Here is a 17,991-nt window from a genome sequence, read left to right as displayed (position 1 = left end):
TCCGTCCGTCAAAAGGCTTCCGTCCATATTCCTGCACATTTCGGCTCGCGGCACGAAGCCGTTGCGGGATGCGTTGAGCTTGTTTCGTGGGAACGGCACAGCAGTTCCGTTTCCGCTTCTGTTTGTAACGTTCTGTCGGGTCCCGTGCTACAGCATTACCGCCCGCGCTGCGTTCTTCTCCTCCAAAACCGTTCTACGCTCCTCGTCGAACCATTTGTTCCGTCGATTCCGTTCCACGTGGGGTTCTCGGATGCGTCGTTGATGGCTGCTTCCACTGTATTCCAGCAGTCCTGTAGAGGGGCCTCATCGAGCTCGCCATCGTCTGGCAACGCGGCCTCGAGATTCCGCGCGTATGCTGAGGCGACATCCGGTTGTTTTAGTCGCTCTTCGACCGTTTCGGTCGCCGGTACCGTACATTGTTGATGACGGAGAGTTTTGGGCGCAGCTTGACCATCACCAGATAGTGGTCGGAGTCGTCATGGGCGACAATAGATAGAAGTGCCGTCCGTCAATTAGAACGTGGTCGATTTGTGATTCCGTTTGCTATGGTGATCTCCAGGTGTAACGATACGAGGAGACTGTGCTGGAGTAATGTGCTACGAATGGCCATGTTCTTGGAGGCGGTGATATCGATGAGGTGTAGGCCATTTTCGTTCGTCAGCTGGTGGGAGCTGAACTCTCCAATCGTCATCCTCCTGGCCTACCTGAACGTATAAATCTGACGTCGTATATTTACTCGCGTTCGAGCTGCGCGTAAAATGCGTCCGTGTAATCATCAGTACATCCGGAGTGTGGGCTGTGCACGTTTATTATGCTGAAGTTGAAGAATCGACCCTTGATCCTCAACGTGCACATTCTTTCGTCGATCGGCCACCAACCGATCACACGCCTCAGTATATCACCCATCACAATGAAAGCTGTTCCCAGCTCGCGTGTGTTGCCGCAGCTCTGGTAGATGGTACACTGAATTAAATTTTGTTGTCGTTTCTACCGAATCCATGGTAAAATTCTGAACCGTACCAACAATTTTCAACCGAATGCAAAATTCTGTTAAATATACTGAAAAATTGTCAATATTACCATGCGTGTAGCACTTTTGACTGAAAATATTCTAGATGCTACTTTTTTGGCATAGTAATTTCGACCATGTCGAATTGAATGATGTGCGTCTTGGATAAACGTGGTTAAAACTACAATGCCAAAATAGTAGCATCAAGAATGTTTTCAGTGACAAGTACTTCACGCATGGCAATATTGACAATGTTTCAGTGCATTTAACAGTATTTTGCAGTCGGTTGAAAATTGTTGATACGGTTCTCAATTTTACCATGGATTCGGTAGAAACGACAACAAAATTTATTTCAGTGTATGATTACCTCTAAACGTTCGCACCATGGATCCTGTCCAACACACCTCCTGCCGCGCTACGATGCCGAACCCTCGGTCCTTCAGTAGATCTGCGAGTATGCGGGTGCTCCCAACGAAGTTGAGAGATCGGCAGTTCCACGTACCGAGTTTCCAATCGCAAGTCCTTTTTGTTCGCTGGGGTCGTTGCCGTTGGTATCGGTTCGTATTATTCTGTTGCTGATTTTCCGTTACAATGTTTTTTTTTACGGCTGGCTCGCAGGGCCTGACTCCAACCCCCTACTTTCCGGAGAACCATAGTGCACAGTTGAGCTTAGAGTCCTTCCCTGGCACTCGGACGTTGATCAGCCGCCCCTAACATGGGGATCAGACGCTGTTGTGAGCCACTCCTCCTGGAGAACAGACGCTCAGGATTGCAGAAGCAAACCTCCCCTTCCCTGTCAGCCTACGACCAAAGTTCCCACCGGGGTTGGATACCTGATCTTCCCTAAGGTTGCTCGTAGTTTCCGGTCGGCACCACGAGGAAGTAGGGATAGAAGTTGCTGGGATGCTTGAGGATTGTTTTCAGGCATTCCTAGATGAATAGTTGAAGGTGTTCTCGAAGAAACCTTAAAAAAACCAGGACAAAATACCTTGCATAAGATAATTTTGAAGGGTGTAGCACATAAATTTTGAAAAATTTCAACAATGTCCCCCGAGAATTTTCCCTGACAGTTTACTAAGGCATTCTTTCAGCATTTCTCTGGAAGATTCGTATATCTTACGCAATGACACTTTGTTCATTGGAACTTTTCAGACATTACTTAAACATTTCTCAAAATAATATGTTAAGAATTCGTTTAGATTATCCAACTAAACATGCCCGCTTCAAAAGATATACTATTTTTCCCACGAATCCAGCAGCCCTTGGCATGCTTCTCTTTGGATTTTATTTATCTAACGGGATCAGTATTACTCAAAGAACGCCCTGTGGGTTGCTATAGTGTGGATGTATGTATGGATATCTCTGGAAATACTATATACGAAATAGTTTTTGAAAAAAGGTGAACGAAAGTTCTGGCAGATAGTTATCAAATTCACATGCAGAGAGCTTACAAGGATGAAGCAATTCGCGTGAAGAATTAGCATTAAGATAAAATTTACGGATCAAAAGAAATAATCAAGGAAAATAGGCCAAGAAAAAACATATTTTAGCTATTGTTGAAATCTGGGATATTTCCGGGACACTTTACAATGCGGGACGACTAGCTTGAATCCGGGACGTCTGGTCAATTTAGTCTAAACACATCATTCCATTGGATTGAACATGTTTGAGAAGTGTATAAGTGAAATGTTCGTTTCAGTTGGACAATGTAAACCAGGCATTAGGTTTCTTGTAATGCCTGATTTAGACAGTGCAAGTGACTTGATTCCTTACCTTACCTTACCGATCAGGCTAAGGCCGGGGTGGCCTCTGCTGTACATAGAAGCCACCTCCATTCCACTCGGTCCATGGCTGTTTGTCTCCAGTTCCGCACTCTACGTAGGGTCCGCAGATCGTCCTCCACTTGGTCGACCCACCTAGCTCGCTGCGCTCCACGTCTTCTTGTACCGGTCGGATGGCTCTCGAGAACCATTTAAGTCGGGTTGCTATCCGACATCCTGATGACGTGACCCACCCACCGTAGCCTCCCGATTTTCGCAGTATGGACGATGGTTGGTTCTCTCAGCAGCTGATGCAGCTCGTGGTTCATTCGCCTTCTCCAAGTCCCGTCTTCCATCTGCACTCCGCCGTAGATGGTACGCAACACCTTCCGTTCGAAAACTCCAAGGGCGCGTTGGTCCTCTGCACGTAGGGTCCATGTTTCGTACCCATAGAGGACGACCGGTCTAATCAGCGTTTTGTAGATGGTTAACTTCGTGTTAGGGCGAACTTTATTCGATCGTAGAGTTCTGCGGAGTCCAAAGTAAGAACGATTTCCTGCCACAATGCGCCTCTGAATTTCTCTGCTGGTGTCGTTTTCGGCGATCACCAGTGAGCCCAAGTACACGAATTCTTCAACCGCCTCGATTTCATCACCGTCGACATGAATTCGGGGTGGCGGGCGCGGTGATTCCTCCCTGAAGCCCTTTGCCATAATGTACTTTGTCTTCGATTCGCCTGGCTTCACTCTTTAGTCGGATGTACGTTTCCGCCATCGTCTCAAATTTACGAGCAAGAATATCAATATCATCGGCGAAACCAAGCAGCTGAACGGACCTCGTGAAAATCGTCCCACTCGTGTTTATCCCCGCTCTTCTTATTACACCTTCCAAAGCAATGTTGAACAGCAAGCACGAAAGACCATCACCTTGCCATAACCCTCTGCGAGATTCGAAGGGACTCGAGAGTGTCCCTGATACTCGAACTACGCACATCACTCGATCCATCGTCGCCTTGATCAACCGTATCAGTTTATCCGGGAATCCGTATTCGTGCATAATCTGCCATAGCTGTTCTCGATCGATTGTATCATACGCCGATTTGAAATCGACGAACAAGTGATGTGTGGGCACGTTGTATTCGCGGCATTTCTGCAACACCTGGCGGATGGCGAACATCTGGTCCGTTGTGGCGCGTTCACCCATAAATCCAGCCTGATATTGCCCCACGAACTCTCTTGTAATCGGTGATAGACGGCGGCAAAAATTTGAGAGAGTATCTTGTAGGCAGCGCTCAGTAGTGTGATCGTGCGGTAGTTCCCGCAATCCAACTTGTCGCCCTTTTTGTAGATGGGACACACGATACCTTCCATCCATTCCTCCGGTAATACTTCCTCCTCCCAAATCTTGGTAATGACCCAGTGTAGTGCTCTCACCAGTGTTTCTCCACCGTATTTTAGAAGCTCGCTTGGTAGTTGATCTGCTCCAGCGGCTTTGTTGTTTTTCAACCGGCCAACCTCCTCCTCAATCTCTTGGAGGTCAGGGGCCGGAAGTCTTTCGTCCTGTGCACATACTCTTGTAGATCTGTTACCACGCCACCTTCGGTACTTGCAACGTTGCCATTGAGGTGCTCATCGTAATGCTGCCGCCACCTCTCGACCACCTCACGCTCGCTCGTGAGAATATTCCCGTGATTATCTCGGCACATGTCGGCTTGTGGCACAAAGCCTCTGCGCGAGCGGTTCAGCTTCTCGTAGAACTTTCGTTTGTCCTTAGCACGGTACAGCTCTTCCATCGCTTCACGACCTCGTTCTTCATGCTGGCGCTTCTTCATCCGGAAGACTGAGTTCTGCCTGTTCTGCGCTTGTCTGTAACGTGCCTCATTCGCTCTCGTACGGTGTTGCAGCAGCATTCTCGCACATGCTGCATTCTTCTCGTTTTTCAACTGTTCACATTCGCCGTCGTACCAGTCGTTTCTGTGATTCGGAGTCGCGAAGCCTAGTGCTGCAGCCGAGGGCGGATCGGATGTCCCTCCAGCCATCTTCAAGTGTAGCTGCGCCAAGCTGCTCTTCCGTTGGTAGGGCCACGGCTAACTGCTGCGGGTAGTCTTGAGCCACTTCTACGTTACGCAGCTGCTCGATGTTGAGCCGCGGCGTTCGACTTCGACGCGTGGTGATAACTGTCGAAAGTTTTGAGCGCATGCATACAGCGACTAAGTAGTGATCCGAATCTATATTCGCATAGCGGTATGTACGGACATTGGTTATATCCGAGAAGAATTTACCATCGATTAGAACGTGGTAAATTTGGTTTTCTGTTTGATGGTCGTGTGATCTCCAGGTGGCTTTGTGGATATCTTTGAGGGGGAAGAAGGTGCTTTGGACTACCATACCACGGGAGGCTGCAAAGTTTACGCATCGCTGGCCATTCGATACTTCGTGCAGGTTGTTTCGCCCGAATACCGGTCTGTACATTTCTTCCCTTCCTACTTGCGCGTTCATGTCGCCGACAACGATTTTCACGTTACGCAGCGAGAAATCATCGTATGTTTGCTCTAAATGCGCGTAGAACGCTTCTTTCTCGACATCAGGTCTCCCTTCGTGTGGGCAATGGACGTTGATGATGCTGTAGTTGAAGAAACGGCCCTTAACTCTCAACATGCACATCCTTGTGTTGATCGGCTGCCGATCACACGTTGTCGCATCTTTCCCAACACTATAAATCCTGTTTCCAGTTCATTGGTGGTGCCACAGCTTTGGTAGAAGGTAGCCGCTCGATGCCCGCTTTTCCACACTTTCTGTCCAGTCCAATAAAGTTCCTGCAACGCCACGATGTCGAAGTTGCGGGGATGTAGTTCGTCGTAAATTATCCTGTCACATCCTGCGAAACCTAGTGACTTGCAATAGGACAAATCGGTGAAGTACCGTAAACCGGGGTCAAATTGATCTCCGGGTCGAAATTGATCAGCTGGTTTTCAGTTAGATCAGGCATACTTAAAAAAGTTTCCTTTCAAGTATCGTGCTGTTGGAATCATATACTAAAGAATAATCGTATTGAAACAATTTAATGTAGGCTTTATCTAATTGAAAATCGTCTGATCAATTTCAACCCGAAGATCAATTTGACCCCGGTTTACGGTACTAGATTTGTAGTAATGAGCTGGATTTTAGTATGGTGAGAAAGCCAATTCTTCGTTTCTGCAATGAAATGGTGCAAAAAGCGTGGGTACTGGGTATTATGATTCCTCGCCTAATTTGATGCTGTTTGAGCAAAACTTTGGGTAACTGTGTTGTTGTTTTCTCCATTTCTTGCAACATAAACAACATAGTTATCCAAAGTTTTGCTCAAACAGCATCAATTTAGGCAAGGAATCATAATACCCACACTTTTTCCACCATTTAATTGCAGAAAGGGAGAATTGGCCTTCTCACCATACAAAAATTCAGCTTAATACTACAAATCTAGTACTACACCGAACGTGCCCCATTACATGTTCCAAGTTTCCAATCGTAGTCGTTATTTCGTCGCGTGGGTCTTTGCCAATTGTATCGAGTCGTTTTTTCTCCTATGTTATTCGCAATGGGGATTTTTACGTGTGGCTTATTGGGCCTACGCCAACACTCCTGTCTCGCCGGAGGGCCATCGTGCCAGTTCTGTATAACGTCCCAACCAACACTGGGACGACCACGCTGATGGGGCTACAACCTTGGATCTAGCTGGGCGTGGTGCAGCGTTTCTTACTCAGCCGCTGGATGCCAGAACAGACGCTGTTTGAGCCGCACCTCCTTGGTGAACAGACGCTCGGATCGTACCTCCTCAATCTAGCTGAAGTCAGAAGGACAACAGTGCCCATGCTGCACTACCAGCTAAGCACACAACTCTTAGATGGCGGTCTTTGTCATCGTTTGACCCGTGGAAGCATGAGGTAGGAACTTGTGAGGACCAGAGCTATATTGGACGCTCTCTTTATCGACTCACCGTTTTGCAACCCATGATTCCAGTCAGTTGAAAATGCCCAATAGGACAGATCGGTGAAGTGTTAGATTTGAGGGGCCCAGAATCAAAGGGGTGTAAGTGACCATTTTGTCGATTTTGAGCTGTGCATATCATAAAATTCTCCAGATTTCAAGCTTTCATGAACTTTTTTAAGATTGTTTCTACGATGGTTTGAAAAATTGCAATAAATCAGAGAAAATTGGGTTGATTTTGAAGCTCCATACATTTTGTATGGGATGAAAAATTGGTCAAAAACTTTAAACCTCATTTACTCGAAAGTGGATTTTTGTCACTTACACCCCTTTGCTTCTAACCCCCTCATTTGTAGTAATAAGCTGAAGGTATGGTGAGAAGGCCAATTCTCCGTTTCTGCAATGAAATGGTGCAAAAAGCGTGGGTACTGGGTATTATGATTCCTTGCCTAATTTGATGCTGTTTGAGCACTTTGGGCAACAGTATTGTTGTTTTCTCCATTTCTTGCAACATAAACAACATAGTTATTCAAAGTTATATTTGATATGAGGAAGATGTTCGGAGACCAAAAATGGTGAACTAATAATCTTATGCAGGTTTGTGTTTCAAAACTATGCAAGATGAGTGTATTTGGTATGGAGAAGATGTTTGTAGTACAAAAATAGTCACCGGAAAATCCAAAATGGCTATCCAAAATCCAAGATACTGGCCCACCTCTCAAGTTAGAGCCTATTTAGTAGGGTTTGGACATATTTGGTATGGGAAACATGTCTAGAATCTAAAATTTGAATTCTGAAAATTCAAAATGTTCGTTGTTTAACGAGGTCTCTTAAACCATGCAATATTACTAATCTGTATGAGGAAGAGTTCCGGAATCCGTCCAAAACGGTGCGCCAAATTCAATACGGCGACTGTTTTTATGTAATTTAAGGTGCTGAAACCTAGCAATATGGCTATATTTAGCATGAGAAGTACGTCAGAAGTCCAAAAATGAGTAACAGAACATCTAAGATTTAAGATGGTGGTTGTTTTCTCGAGGTTTTGCTCTGAAACCATGCAATATGGATCTCTTTAGTAGTTGGGGAAGATATTCGATATGCAAAAATGATGACCTGGAACTTCTTAATGACTTCAGTAGAAAGGATATTTTAAGGCATGAGAAAGGCACCATCACCGCTAGGTGGATTATTTGGGGTTTTTGAACCAAGCATCGGAAACTAAACTAGAAGAAAGATGGAATCGTGAAAAAGAGGGTGTTCATTGTTCATGGTGTGGGCTCGGAGTCATTTTAACTTCCTATCTCATTCCTGTGGCTTAGTAAGTAAAAGCGCTGTATTCGCTATGAAATCGCATGGGTTCGATTTGAATCCCATCTCTCGATTTGTCTATTTAGCAATAAACACATTATGTGCCTTCTTATTACATTTTTTCAGTATTTCAATGGTGAGTTGAGGTTTGAATTCGATAGTTGCGAAATTAGCGGAAACACAATCGAGTGGTAAAATTGAAAATGGCAGCTAAATCCTAGACGTCTTCCAAATTTGTTTGACTTCAAATAGCTTTAAAGATCCACATTTTCCTTTCAAAAAATTATAAGTTTTGTATAACTTATGTATGTAATGAGATAATCAACTAAAATTTAAAGAAGAATCGCCTTTTTTGTCACTTTGTCAGCCCTTTTGTAAACGAAGGGTTCATCAGTTTAACCCAACCATAGTGATTTTCCTCCTTTTGATCATATTCTTACAAATAAGCAACAATAATTAAAAAAAAATGAATTTTTGGAACATCCTGAGAATGTTATGCTTAATTACTGTAATCATATGCCTTTTGTCTTTTAAAGCTGTTCTAAAACTATAGTTGGATAGACTTAGCCGCAATGTTGTGTGGGTTCTAAAGCCTAGGACATGACGCTTTTATTTATTTTACGAAAATTTGCGATATATTTCGCAATGTTCTTTTGATTTCGAGCGTTTTGAGTTACATGTTTTGGTTGATATTTGTTATACGCTGCAAACATTCCACAAATTTTTATTGGCAAAAATCCATGGATTTGATTTACAAACTCATTTGTGGTCACATACTCGTTTTCCATACTGAATCACGCATTACACATGAAAGAGGGATACCTATGTGCCAATACATATGTAATTTATGTTTTGGCAAAATAAAAATTCTATATGTGCAACAAATTTCTTTTTTAGCGAAAAATATGAGCCAATCACAATAGAAATGATACAGCCATAAATTTTCGATGACCATTGAAGCATTAATGACCGATCCAGTAAAATATGTTTTGGATTTAGGTGGAATACATAATGCACACAGAAGCATACATAATGTATGAAGCATTATACTTTAAAGATGGTTTGTATACATTCTTTGACAAGTAGTGCTATTCAATCAAAATAGTTTTACTCATGACTTTCATTACGAGACGTTGAGGAAAGACATTATCCTAGAATTTCATGCTTGAATATCAGGTTTCCTTAATTGTACGATCGTAAAAGTACGCAAGAGATTTGATTTAATTGTGATGACAGTTATTTCAGCTTTTTTTTGAAACTAATATTTAATCATTCTAGGCCACTTTTCCACATAATTTTTATACTCATCTGTTTGGCAAGGGCATAAACTTGTACTTATCATTGAAAAATTATCTCACCCTCCGTATATTCCATTAATATGTGATATACAAATAGTTGGGATTTAAAAACTATTTGTATATTTGGTCTATATTTGATATTTCTATTTATTGAATTATTGAGCTTCTGTGATCCCAATGATATTTTTTTTATCATATTATCACGATTCTGAAAAGCATTCCATCGTCGTCTTTCTACTAAACTAAACAATCCAAACCGCATGGATTGCGCATTTGCCTTGAGTAGCTGCTGCTGCGTTGTTTCCTTCGCAACCCCTCTCTAATCCAACCGTAGCGTGCAACAGCATCGCACATTCCACGGTCATTGTCAAGTTCAGGAAGCCGGCCGGCCGGTCTGCCGGTGTGCTGTTCCAGATTCCCCGCATGCTAGGCTGAAACGGAACCCACCGATGCAACCGGCGATGATCGAAGGAAGATCGACGGGCCTCCATCGCCGCCATCTTGTTTGATTCCGAGAATGCGATGACGATGATTAGCGAGCGAAGCGAGGCACACTCGCACGCGGACATTATTTTATGGCTACCGCCGCCGCGCACCGCCGGCTCCGCTGACGACGACGACGACGTCGCGTCGACGTCCGTCGTAGTGGATCGATGATTGGGGGCGATGATGACGGCCGGCGATGGTTCGGGTTTGGTTTGCGGCCCGTCGTCGTCGGCACTCGTGGATGATTACGATTGGGGGTTTGAAGGTGTTCGTGGTGCTTTCGGTTTTGGGGCTGCGTTCGTGCGTGCGAAGGGGATGGGGCGATCTCCGTGAGCGATGATGATGATGGTGATGATGACGATGACGGTACGACGACCACTAAGCGACCGACCGCCCGTAGTAGTAGCGTGTGTGGTATTTGCAGGATTGCGATTTTGGGGCTTGGGGATGGATTGGTGCGCGGATCGGCCGCGGCCCGTTGTTATATATTTGGGTGGGCGAATTCGGGTGTTTAACGGTGTTGATTTGCGAGTGACTCAGGAAATGTGCGTAAATTTCCGAAGTTTCTTGTCGCCGTTGTAGTGCTGCTGGCGATGGAGAAGCTCGTAGTGGTGGTCTATACCGCCCACTGGCACTGGTTGAACCGATTGGAAACCTTCCAGAATTGTGCGGCGATTTAAAATTCCCTGCAGTCGGCTAGTTTGGTCTCAATTCGAATCGGATTACTGAAGAGGACAAGCGTGCCATTGACACAGTAGTAGGTGATGCGTTTGGCCAAGTTATCTACGAGTTCAATCTATGCTACTTTAATCGGAACGCATGCATATCCGCTCGGCTGCCGAACGTCGTGGTGCGGTTGATCCTCTTCGGGGGATACAACCTTTGCCGAAATAAAAGCGAAAAATGATTGTGTTGAAGATTGTGGATGACTAGTTTCCAAAGCGCCATGTGTGTCAATGTGTTGGAGTAGGAACCTTTTTTTTTGTGATTTTTTATTATATTTTCATGAGCAATACCATCGTCCGTCTGCAGTAGCTTAGCTGCTGTTTTTATGGGGTCTTGGCTGGGTATGTGAAGGGAAACGTTGCCAAAAGGGGGGACGGGGGTTGTGGGACGGCCAAATACACTCACATTTACACCATCGGGCCATTTTAAGTTATTCGCGAAATCAAACCGGGTACTCGTGTTTTCCATACTGAGTTCAATAGTTTGATTAGTTTTTGGGTTAAAATTGCCTCGTTTTTATCGGTTTAACTTCCTCCCGCTGCCCGTGGACGTGTTTTTCGCAAAGTTTTCGCTTGCAGTGAATTTGTGCCGGTGGAAAAGATCTTATTCAATTAGTAGAGAATGAATTTCACGAGTGCTGCAACAGGTACGTGTGTTCGACTTTTCTGTGGCCTCTCATTTGACGTTCCAGAGGATTTTTTCACGGCCAAAATGTTCTCATCTCGGGTCGCCAAGTGATCTTCAAAATAACCATATCACCGGCCCTTCTTTTCCAACAAATTAAAGTAATCAAGTGAGCTATCATGGCTAATTTGTTACATATTAAAGAGCCAAAAGTAGGTTTCCCATATCGTCGTCATCGCCGTCATCAGCACGGCCTCTTCGGCGATCATCAAAGCCGGCTTCCTGTCCATCCACCCCCTACCCCACCCGACCCCATTCACTGACTGCTACATCTGTCATTATTATTGTTATTACTCGTACGCACCGCTGCTGTGCTATGTGCCCAATCGTCTACACGACGCGTCGCTACTCTCCGCCTTGATGGTGTAACAACAAATGCACCCGACAAAACATACAGATAGCGCAGAAGTGCGTGATCGATGATGAGCACAAGCCACCTCCGCTCTCACGCGGGAGCATTCTGTCCCACACGAGCGACGAACAGTCACGCGTGCTAATATGGCCGACCAGATTCCAACACCAACACCCACAGCCACGCGCACTCATCTGTATGCGTTTCTTTGTAAATAACGTAAGGTCACCACACTACGCGACCATACCATACATTGAGAGGGGACGTGCGATTGTAGTGATCCACACACACGGGCATCATGTGGTGTATTCTCCCATCTCACGAATGAACTGTGGTGAGCCAGTGTCGTGAGTCGTGAGAAACTGCACGTACACACATGGTCCGTCCCACCGACACAAGGAGATGGATTTCGGTGGACCACGCGACACACTCATACGACCGTTCGTATATGTAATGCAATCACCGTCCGTCGATGTGCACGTGGTGAGACGTGAGTCCGTCGAGTTGCATACAAGTCTCTCGCCTCGTTTATGACTATGACCAGCAAACGGGTGAGCTGGGGAAGTTTCACTTTTCACGACCTTCTCGAGATTGTTGCTTGTTGTGTGTGTTGAATGTTTTGGTACAACAAAACCTTCAGCATAGTTGGGATGTTTGGAAGTGCGTTTTGTAAACAGCGTCCATTCGTCGTCCGTCAGCAGCAGCGGCACAGATTTGAGCAATTTACAGTTTTGCATTTCATTTAATTATCACCATGTATGAAGGTTTGGAATTTTACTAATGGATTTCGATTGCGATCGACTAACTACGATTTGTATACAGTGATGCATAGTCGTCATCAAAGAGAAACGGCTCAATGCGTTGTTTTGGATATCAAATGAAAATGTTAAAATGTTATGTATAATTAGTTAATAACTAATCGTTGCTTACGATAGAATTTATCTCTCTTCATATCAGAACATTTATTACACTTGCATTGCCCTGAATGCAGTATTGTCGGATGTAATATCCGATAAACAACCTGAATTTTCCAAAGCAATTTTAACTTTTTTTTAATCACCATATAACCGCATTCTTCTCAGATGATCTTGAAAAAAAAAACAAAATACTCGATTGCAACAGCTACTTTCACTAGTAATATACTAATAAGAAAAGAAAATCAAACAAAAGTTTTTTTTCGCTTTCAAATCCAGAGGAAATTGATTCAAAATGCTCCTAAGTATTGGTTTCCATTTTCCTGCTAAATTTAAATCTCATTTGAATAGCTGACAGAAACCATATTTTTTCCAAATGGCAATGCAAGTAATACATAGAATTTGTACAAAATTCTGATAAAAGTATCTCATATTATATGCCACATAAAGATTACAAAATCAGACTAGACATACTGAAATATCTTGGAAGAACATAATCAACCCATCAAACATAATGTGACTATAAAAGTAGTTTAGGTCATTTTATGCCATTATAGTCAGTGTACAGCATGTAGGGGAAAAAGGTCCATATTGCACTAGTACGCTAAAATTGTCAGTTCTTCCTGAATCTCATTACTATGATATTTTTAAGATTTTCTGGTGATTTAATTATTAGCTATGAGGTATAGTTGAGGCTTCTATGTTACCCCACGTCTCCACTAGACAGAAATGTCTTGTCATTTTGCTGCCATAACAGAAATGGTCAACACCGCTGCTTTCCTTGGTTACGGGGAGTGCACATTCCTGTTTTGACATATCTTTTCGAAAAAAAAGGAAAGACATTTCTGAAGATCCTTGTTGCGCCACGTATGGGATTTTAAGTAACTCTTGTTGAGTTGCTGTTAATATTTTGTATACCTTATAAATGAGACCATTTGTCATTGACAGCGACGAAAGTTTGATACCTAAATGGTATCCTACCCCACCTTATCCTATGCAGTATGCATGCATGGAGACGCATGGTGTTTCTCACTTTTATTATAGATTACTATCAAACTGTGCACATTGTGCATAGCTTGTTCAAAGTAAACAGTGTGGTAGCGAGAACATCCTCGGGATCAATAGATAGGAGATCAGGAGTTCAGCTCCAAGAAGCGGCGACTGCGAATACTTCAATTATTCTAATTTTGAAAGTGACTTTTGTGAGGGGGGTTTTCAGACCAAATTGCCCAAGTAACCACTAATCCGTAAAAATCGGCACCATGTTGGTTCTATACATAGTCACATGAAAAGTAATGTTAACAGAGCTTATACGAACTGCAACCGTTTCTTTTTTGCACGAGTCGTTTTTCAGCGATAACTTATTTAACATATTGACTTGATTTTTCTTATACGGATAGTAATAACCGTGTCTCCCTATGTACACATTTTCAAGTAAATCGATTGAAAATTGACTGAGTTCGAAAATGAGTTAAGAAATAAGAAAACAAAGAAATTCATTTATCTTCTTTATTATTTGCTCCGGATGCCTTTCCATCGAAGTCAATTTTTCTTTGATTTTTACGGCCTGATACAGACTCGAACTGATATCCTCGGGATTGATGTTTTTAGTGGATTTCATGTTTCTCATATGATCCACCATGAGATCGGTTTGCTCAACAGCGTATTTAAGGAAAAGAAGGCAACAAGTTGAGATAGCATTGATGTTCTGATCCTAATGTTCCGAATGATCCGATGCATGGATCTGGTATCGGGCACAAAGTGGCTGGATTAGAAATGTGTGGAATGGTTATGGCAGGGAGAGTTCTGCGGGAGATGCAACTAGGGAAGTTTGGAAGATCGACAAGGTTCCACAACAGGAGAAATAAAAATGGGTCTCGTCGATTACTTTTTGTTTTCGTCTTTATTAGATAGTTTAGATCCACAGGTTAATATCTGATGCATTTGTAACAAATACTCGAGGCAGCAGCTCTACATATTATTTATTGGTTCAGTGGCGATAACATTCATCCAACACCCTATCCGTCGTACACAATTTCCGATGATATTTCATTGTCGTATGTCGGTTCAGTTTTATTTTGCTTGGAATCAGCTTTGATTGATATAAACGTCTTGAACGCCAAGCCTTTCAACAGCACTGTCAGATTTCTTATTCGTCTCATAGGCACTGGGTATACAAGCACTACACGGTGTCAAAATATAGATTATTATCGAGCTTCCATGTACTTCGATAATGATTAGTATTTGGGCTATATATTCGTAATCGGAAAACTAGAAAAAAAATCATCGGCGTAAAATTTTCCATACTTTTTATATGGGACGTTTTTGGGCCAGAATAGTATTTATTCAATTTTAGTATGGAAAGTAGCCAAAAACTTAGCTAAATATAATTGCTCTCGATAGAATATTTTTAAACTTTCCATGTAAACAATGTAGCTGAAATTCAACCGTGCACTACAACATAGCGAAATATACCAATATACGGCTTACTTCAGTGTTTACTATGTATAATGCCTGGGAGCATTTGAAAATAAGCCTATTTCGGAGTATAAGGTTATCGATTATTCGATCTTCATCTAAATTTCAATTTACTGACTTGCTGAATATGCTACCAATCACTTCGTACTCTATTTTGTACTATCGAAAGTTTTGACCTTCACCTATTGATTATTACACAAGGTAATCTTAAAAAAAATGCACGTTTAGAAACCAACTAATAATTCGACTTCGGGAGCAACATGCATTGTCATCATAACGAATTTATAATTATGAACTTCTTTTCTGCCAGATCATGCCGTTGACGCTTTATTAGTGGCTATTATTCCTTCGTTGATGGATTACCCGAGCAAAGGCGGATAACAAAATTATGACAAGTCCTGTTACGTGGTTATCATTCGTTTGATAATTGAGTTTGTTATTATTTTTATTGTATTAAGAGAAACATAACAAAAGTGATAACTCAAATTTACTTCTCGAATAGTAAAAATGGTAAGATGTTAAGTTATCATTGAGTTGAAGTTGCTAACTGATTGTGTTATACAATATTTTTTTCAACATTGCATTCAGTTATCAACATGAAAAAATACAGCTGATTGATAACTAGTTTTGTTATCAATCACTTATCATTTAGAGCTTTTTTCGACCAAAATTGTAAAAATCTACTTTACCGACATCGACATCGTCAACAATTGAAAAAAGTTTCTTATAATTTACAACCAATGTTTTTAATTTTTGCACCCAGGCGGGTCTCAAACCCGCCTACACCTCGTCCTTTTTTACGTCCATGCTTGGCTAAGCGACAAAAAATTCTACCGCTAAAACAATGAGCAAACTCAACAATTTTTATATTTTTTAAAACATCTTCGTGATTGTGAGAAGTGTACAAAAATATAAAAATGTGTATTTTAATCATTATTTTGTCGGTAAAAATTTTTTTCGCTAAGCCAATAGTGGACGTAAAATAAGGTTTAGGTGTATACCTCAAGATTGTATAGAATTGTCAAAGGGTTCGGTTGGTAGGAACTTATCTCCGTTCGAGGACCCCAGTAGAAAATAGTTTGGTGTGACGCAGAACTGTTTCGAACACTTCGCCATCGGGTCAAAGGGGAACGCCTGCTACAGATCCTAGCGCCACCTTAATGAACCGTACGATGCGCTTCCATGCACCTTCCATATGGGGAGCGACTCGTGAAATGAAGTATTATCGAGTCTCTACAGTCGTAAATGTCTTTTGTAGAGCGTTGCTCCGTTTTGCAATCACTTCTTTTTGCAGCTCCTTAGCACCTTGGATCATGGTCTGTTATCCGAAAAGAATTCGGCCGGACAGCCACGCCATGCTATGAAGCGCCACGCAGCCATCAGACGCTGGACTCGGTAGACATGCTATAGACTACCTACAGGTGCATTGCGTGAATCGTAAGAGATAAGGTACCCACCCCTTCAAGGAGCTTCTGCTAACTCTCACCAGTACTGGCCGGAAGTAATCTACTCCAACTGAGGTAAATGGATGGACAAATGACAGCAGCCCGGAAGCGGAGCCATCGCAGGAGGACTCGGTTGAGCTTTCTTCAGTCGACACGTTATTGCAACATTCTCAATTAAGGCGCGTAGTTTGGCGATTCCGAAGCGTTGTCGCATTTCATTCGTAATAGTCTCCAGGGTTGGCTCGGCGGAAACGGTGATGCTACCCGCCTGTAATGAGGAAACTTATTGGATGCTGTCTGGGAAAAAATGCGGGATACCGCATACGTTTCGGTCGGTGCAAAGGTTGCTGCATCCTTCATCGATTCTGCCACGTTGTCGTAGTATTCCATATTCGCCGATGAATGACCAATTCTTGTATATTGCCCTAGACTTTGAGACAAGTCGGTGACGTCCATTGCACAGTGGGAAAAATCGACCCAAAAAACGGATCTTTTAACGCCGCTGGTTTCGGTACGTGAAGTTGACCATTTCTGACGTAAAAAAATACGAGAAATCGATTGGTGCTAAATTCATTCACCGCACGGCACGGAAAGTGGTCCATTTTGCCCCATTTTGCCCTTTTTTCATACAAGAAGAGAGTCAAAATGTACTTTCAAACAACAAGCATGACTGAAGATCGTTGAAAATAGCTGCACGTATAATTAGAGATTCATAGCAATCATAAAAATACAATAAAGATCCTTTCAAATGCTTATTTTGACCCATATGCCCCCACAACTGCTGGAAATTCACACTTTTACCTAATTATGAATGGGTTTTTAATGTTACTGATTTGAAGTTGATATTTTTGGCATAAACAAAAAGCGCTGAATCTATTATCACCAGAATCTTCTTCGGGAGTTGTCCAATTTGCCCCATTTTGCCCTATTTTCATAGAAAAAGGAGATTTAAAACGTATTTATAAAAAACGGATACTGCTAAGGAACGTTAAAATTAGTTTTTGGTGCAATTGGCAGCTAACAGTAATCATACTCGTATATGAAAGATCTTTTCCCTATTTTACCCTACATGCCCCAAAAACTGCTGGATAATAACATTTTTTGTATTGTTTTGTAACATCACTCTACATCATGGTTGCAACATGAAGCCATTTTTGATACATACAAATACGGTTTATCGATTAGCTTTAGAATCACGGGAGGGTACAAACAGCTGTCCATTTTACCCCAATTCACCCTGATTTTTTGTCGTCTCATGAATAAATTGATTTCTCGTGTTTGCTTATGTCCGAATTCATCGACTTCTGGTACTGAAACCAATGTAACCAAAAGGACAGTTATAATATATAACTTTTTTCCAATTCTTGCTTTTGGTGGGGAACAGAGGGCAAAATAAGCATTAATCTTAATCTTAATATGTGGCAAATATGCTGAGAATTGATTAAATGTAGCATCTTTAATATATACATATTGGTACTTTAAGACGGCCTATTTAATCAGTTTTGTTTATATTTAACACATTTTATAAAATACTTATTATACCCTTATTCCCCATGAGAAGCTAAA

General features: G+C 42.4%; 1 protein-coding gene across 2 annotated transcripts in view; it reads left to right on the top strand.

Annotated features, from left to right (window-relative positions):
* The first annotated feature begins 10,968 nt into the window (after positions 1-10,968).
* Positions 10,969-17,991, top strand: part of LOC109426385 (insulin-like growth factor 2 mRNA-binding protein 1) — a 274,999-nt gene continuing 267,976 nt past the window's right edge. Inside the window, exon 1 of one of the 2 annotated variants that reach the window (XM_029875595.2) lies at positions 10,969-11,198. In XM_029875595.2, the coding sequence (XP_029731455.1) occupies positions 11,174-11,198 (25 nt within the window). In that variant the 5' untranslated portion in view covers positions 10,969-11,173. The remainder of the gene's footprint in view (positions 11,199-17,991) is intronic. The other variant, XM_029875599.2, reaches the window with a different exon arrangement.

This window comes from Aedes albopictus, chromosome 3 (genome assembly GCF_035046485.1).
Source record: "Aedes albopictus strain Foshan chromosome 3, AalbF5, whole genome shotgun sequence".
NCBI classification, from domain to species: domain Eukaryota; kingdom Metazoa; phylum Arthropoda; class Insecta; order Diptera; family Culicidae; genus Aedes; species Aedes albopictus.
Note: the sequence above shows the minus strand (reverse complement) of the source record. Positions and strands in the feature narration are given on the sequence as shown.